We start from the raw sequence: 6000 nt of genomic DNA, 5'->3' as shown, positions 1-6000 counted from the left end.
CATCATCCAAGAGGCATGAGGTAGCTGAGCATTTTGTTTTGTAGAGAAATGAAGACATTGTTCTTCATCTCTGGGATATAAGTTGTATTATTTTTGGGGATACTTCCTTTGGCTAACATCTTGAATTTAAAATCTAGCTGTGCACTCAGGCAATGTGTATTATCTTTCTTTTTCATTTGGGCTATCCCTGGCAGTAAGATTCCTGCTTTCTCTGACTTGCCTATCATCTTCTATGCAGATTGTGAAAAAGCCTCAGAACAAGATGGCAGTAATGCAGTGGAGTTCTGAGCTATAAATACTACCTTAAACCTAAGAAGTTATTCAGTAATAGAAATAATGGAGTAGATAATTGCCTTGTGAGTTGGGATTAAAAATACAATCAAACCCTAATATGCTGGGTAAAGCTGCTTGCACTCCCATGTTAAAATAGCTTTGCTCCTATTTCAGAGCAGAGGGGTGATGACATGCAACTTCTGCGTGGGTTTTGCTATATGGATGGTGGTGATGGGGTGTGTCACAAGTGATGTAGGTTGGTAGCATTTCCAATCATGAGTGAACCAAACAATGCATAATGTGACAAGCTATTAAAGCTCCATGTAAAAGAGCCCCCAGGAGTTTCAAACTTAGTACTATTATATCTATGCTAAGAAGCTTTAGAGCCATGCCAAGACAGTGACTGAAGCTGCTGTATTATTGAAAAGTAAGCTTTATAACAATGAAAGATTCTTACATAGTTTTTCAAGCAATAAAAATGGGATTAACTATGAGGTTGGTAGGATGGCTTTTTTTGAAGCCCTCAACATATTTTCACTGTTTGGCCTCTTGAGTAATTACAGGCTACCCTTGAAATTCCTTTATTATTGAAATATATTTTATAACAGGTTTTAAACAGCTATCGACTATCAGCTGGGCCAGTAAATATGACTTTATGATTAGGAGAAAGTATCCTTTGGGTTTAAACCTTACTTAAGTAAAACTACTGTTTGTCACAGGAACTCTTCAAGAAAAGGACAATTTGTGATATATTCCAAAGTATTGATGATATTGGAGAAGACAGGTGAATAAGGAAATTTCCCTTCCATTATTGTGAACAGAAATCAGTGTTAAATGGAAAAGTCCAAAATCACTTAGGACTTTTAAATTGGGCTATTTTTAAAAAATTAAAGAAAACCTCAACAAAAATTGTTTCATACATAAAAAAGCTCCATCCTTTTAAAGAGGAACTGCTACATACATTTGAAAGATGAGTTCAATGTATAGAGGCTAAAAAAATCAGAGGTAAGTTCTGGAGGTAAACTCTGGGCTGGATTCATGAGAAGCTACTGTCTCTGAAAATTGCTGTAGATGTACTGACAAATAAGTATAAGAAGTAACTCAAAGCTATCAGATCCAGTGATCACTGGGAAGATACTACAGTGATAAGTGACCACAGCATTAGAACAGCACCCAAATGCAGTTTGTTCCGTATCTTCTACCTTGCATAACACTACCAGAGAGAAGAGCTGGAACATGTTTAGAGAGCTGAGTATGCCGGAAATACCCTAGACTATTCAACAGAATCTTACTACGTGTTGTAGATGACTCCAGGTTAAATTATAGTAATAGCATATTCACAGCAGGAGAATAAAGCCGAAGTTTGGTATTTTTTGTGCCTCTGGGTAGATTACGTAATTCTAAAAATTGTTCTATCTTCCTATGCATTTTACATTCTTTATTTCCAACAAAATATAACACAAAAATGAATGTCATTATTTGGGTTTCACGTTCATACTTAGCTGAAAAAGTCTGTGGAGTACGGATTGCATGATAAAACTATTTCAATTGTTAACATAAGGGAATATATCTTTCATGAAGTATAGGGTGGTAGTAAACTGTATTCTGTACTCAGTGTCAACAACAGGAATTCTGTTCCTGCTGCTCTTCAGCTTGTGTAATTAAACTGGACAGGAAATGGCATGGACATATATAGGAGAGACAACCTTCTTCACAAAGAGAAGAAAACCAATATCAAACCACTGAAAAAGTAGTAATGAGTTTTCAGTTTATATCCCCAAAGATAGTATGGCAAGAAAGCTAATGATATTAGTACATAGTTAAAATTGCTCTTTCCTCATAATGGAGATGCACTCTTTCTTTAGGTCTAAGAACGTTCAGGTGTTGTTGGTTTAAAATAGGTCGTGGCATGAATATCTGAAGTAATCATTACTGTCAGAAAATTTTAATTGACTTCTTCACACTAAAAGAGCATTTAACTTATGTTGATTGCTTTTTTTCTCTGCTCCCGCCTCCTCCACTTCTACCAATAGCAAAACTCACAAGTTTTGGTCATGTAGGGATGTCATGGCACCAAAGGATGTAAGGAAAATTAAACAGTGTCTTTAAAGATCATTTGAAGCCAAGTAATAGAAGGGAGGCATTGAGAACAGAGAGTGGATGTCTTCCCTCAAAGAGTCAGTAGATAAGCTCTGAGCCAGCCTGGTCCAAGCATTGTCGAGGGAGCTTTGAAGTTGACTTTCCTGTATTCTCAGTTTACCTTAATATATTGACTTTTTCCTCAACCTATTGGTTGTCATATTGTTAGCCAGTGTTGAAGCTGTAAGGGAACAGAAGTATTTGTTAAATAACACCATTGATTCAAATGATGATAGTAAGAAAGTTTTTAAATACAGTGGTTGACAAATCTAGAGTTACGAAGAGGTTTCAAAGTAACATAGAGATTGTAACTAAATTTCTGTGGATTCCAGTTTCCAATGAGAAATGTGGAGAATAGAAAAGCTATTTTAGTCAACTCCTAGTTCAGTTTTAAAATTCAGAACTGCTGAACATATATGAGCAGGAAATTTTTGTACTTGTTTGGTTATGGTAGTCAGTGTTTTGTTTACAAGCTCAAATATTATGGACAAAGCACAACTATGAACTAAAGCATAACTATGCTTTAGCAATAACAAATCTATTCTTTGCTGTTAGTTGAAAACAACAAATCAATGCTCCCTAGTGTTTGGTGTGGTTTGAGGTATTATTAGAAATTTATTTCTGAGTACAATCTTTCCTAATTTATGTGAAATTCATTTGCTTCTTTTTTTGCCATCAGAGATTTGGGTTCAGAAGAGCAGTACTCTTTGTAGGAATGGTTGTTTATAGCCCATTCACACAGGACCATCTGCCTCTGGAAAAATCAGGTTATTATTTACAGCTGGAACATTAAATCCTCAGACAACTGAGGGCAGGAATGAAGGAAAGAAGGTAGGAAAAGGTGCTGTGCTAGTTCATATTTTTGGGCACATCAAATAAATTGTGGTCATGAAACAGGAAGTCTTTTCTTCTTGCTTTCATTCTGCATCCCATAAACCTACACTTGGATTATATCTTATAAAATTAAAAATTATGCTTCAAACACTTTTTTTCAGAGTAAGCAAAAGACAAATTTCTTTTTTCAGTACCAACGTACAAACCACCGCTATAAAATCTGGGTCACATTTTGAGGTGGTGTACATAATTCCAGTTGCTTTCAACTTTGAAGAAAGAAAGTGGTCAAACATGAACGCTGATAAGTGTAACAAGCTTCACATTTGCATCCTTTTCATCTTCTACAAAAAGGACTTTATTTCAATAAGCTCATTTTGTTTGCAGAAAGGAAAGCACGATTTGGAAGCCTATAGTATATTTTTCATGGCTGTTTAATTGAAAGTCTCCAGCAGTACTTTCAAAGAACTGCAGGCCTGTGGGGAAAGCTAATTCCACATAAGCTATCACACTATTTCATTATGGCCGTTGTGCCTAAGATCTGACACTGGCTATTTATTTTTCTGTTTACCATGTATTGTGCTACATAATTGGAGTTTAGGAAACATGACTTCAAACTGCTGTGCATGCCTGAGAGACTATGACCTGTACAAATGTATGTGATAGTTTGGAAATGCCTTTGTCTCTTAGTGAGATCTCACTGTGTTCAGATTCAACCTAAAACACTGGATTTGGGTGATCTGTAAAATAATGGGTTCTGCTTAGTAAAAGAAGGAAGGTACCAAAAGCCTTCCAGAAGAACTGATGCGTACGGTACTGATTCCTTCTGCATCTTGTCATGCTGGCAGAAATAAAGGACCACAGACCTGCAGAGGTTTGGTGCAAACCTGTAGCTGCTGCTAAAGACAGAAAAAGGTTGATATTGGGAGACAAGTTTGGTGAAAGGAGTACAAACCTTAAACTGCCTGACATTTCCTTGGGCCACGAGTTGGTGCTCATTTTCAGGTGTGATGCAGTAAGCTAGTCTCTAAACCAGATGGGAAGAAGAGAAAAAAGTCAGCCATATGAGGTGGGGTTATGTCTGTAATCCCCAATCTATAATGGGGAAGTAGCATGAACTTTATTTAAAATGGTAACTTAGATCTTTAATATCACTGCATCATGTGCCTTTAACTTAGTCACTGAAAAAACAAGCTTATTTTAAACCCCTTGGCATTAGCCTTTAATATAAGAAGCAACAGTAGAAAGTTTATGCAAATACAAAGTCCAAATATTTAGCAAGTGCATATGGAAAAGAACATCAGGAACAAGTTGGTATCATAGGCCTTAATCCCCTAAATTCACACTTTTCTGTTTGTGCTGTAATGGGATTGCTCAGTCCCAGTGGGAGTGAAAGGAGATACTATTTCTTAGCTCATCTCCCTTGCCTAACCACTCTGCTGGGATCACATGTGGGTTTTGTCTTATCATTAAATTTTAACCAATTTAAGGAGTTCCTATTAGACTAAGAGCACACCTTTCGTCTTTCTTCTAAGAGCCACAATTTAGGGTATCACCATATCTTGTGACAGTTATTTGGATGTAATACACTAGACTTTTGCTATATTTCTCATGAAGTGACTGGAGAATTTCTAACTATAGGAGCCTGTACTATAGTACAAGCCAGACTAGCTGACACTACAAAATTAATGAGAAAATGTGGGTTTGGTCAAAGTTTTTTGCATTCCTATTTTCTGCTTAATTCTTTGTGTGGTGGTGGTTCAGTGATTTGCTTAAGAGCATTTCTGTCTTGCTACACCATTGTCTAACTCCAGCTGTAGGAAAGGAGAGCAATAGAACCAGCTGTAAGTGTGAGAGTCTAGGTTAGGTTGCAAAATTATGACATGATGGGATAAAAACTGATATTATAGAATGGTGAGGAGTCTTACATCTGAGCACCATTAGAAGTTTTAAAACTGTACTTAATTTGCTATGGCTGTAAAATTAGTACCATCATAAGACTGATATGGGCAGTGAATTATAATCCTACTTCTTTACCCTTCGGGGTACGGGATTATAGTAGAGAAGTAGCAATTGGTAGAGAGGTAAGGGAGGTGAACTGTAAGGAAATATAGATGTGTTTCTTCCTTTTGCATAGGTTCTTTTACAGGTTCTTTTACATAGATTTATTACTACACTTAAACATATAAATGAGGTTAAAAGAACACTATTAAGGCTGTAGGTTTAAATGTCATTAGGCAAATCATTAGAATAAGATGTTCACAAATTGTTTCTCCTCAGTTTCTTCTTTATTCAGTGCACAGACTAGGCATATAATGCATGAAGTGAGTTTATGTAGTGCAAGATGCTGCTGTCTAGCGCCTTGGTTCTTTTACCAAATTAGTTAAAAAGCAACAGGCTAGATGAGATCATAAGTGACTATACAAGAATTTTCTTGATTTCCAGATCTATGCCAGCACCTATCTTGAATATTTTTTCAAGAATTCTAATATTACTGATTAAATCAAAAGCAAGATCTTCATTAATTATAGCCTTCAGAGAATGTCGAAATAATTCCAGTAAATAGAGGATAAGGGCAATGGAAATCAAACCCGAAGTGGCTGCTGTTAAAGGCAGAACACATAGCTAAATGGACCTGTTGCTGTCACCCAGTAAGGCATTTCTTCTGCCCTTGATGGTTGTTCATTAAATGAACAAAGGGCAACTCTGGGGGCATCCCACTTTCCCAGCATGTGGATATATATTTACAGACTCTTC

At 36.5% G+C, this 6000-nt stretch overlaps 1 protein-coding gene across 2 annotated transcripts in view; it reads right to left on the bottom strand.

Moving 5' to 3' along the window:
* Window positions 1-252: 252 nt before the first annotated feature.
* Window positions 253-6000, bottom strand: part of SLC6A2 (solute carrier family 6 member 2) — a 71528-nt gene continuing 65780 nt past the window's right edge. For both annotated transcript variants that reach the window (XM_057430633.1, XM_057430634.1), the window contains 2 exons: window positions 4199-4270; window positions 253-2593 (listed from right to left, as the gene is read on the bottom strand). In XM_057430633.1, the coding sequence (XP_057286616.1) occupies window positions 2570-2593; window positions 4199-4270 (96 nt within the window). In that variant the 3' untranslated portion in view covers window positions 253-2569. The remainder of the gene's footprint in view (window positions 2594-4198; window positions 4271-6000) is intronic.

This window comes from Pezoporus wallicus, unplaced genomic scaffold (assembly GCF_028554395.1).
Source record: "Pezoporus wallicus isolate ANWC-B61680 ecotype Strahan unplaced genomic scaffold, APGP_CSIRO_Pwel_v1 contig_8518, whole genome shotgun sequence".
Lineage (NCBI taxonomy): Eukaryota > Metazoa > Chordata > Aves > Psittaciformes > Psittacidae > Pezoporus > Pezoporus wallicus.
The sequence above is the reverse complement of the archived record's forward strand: the minus strand, read 5'-3'. Positions and strand labels throughout refer to the sequence as shown.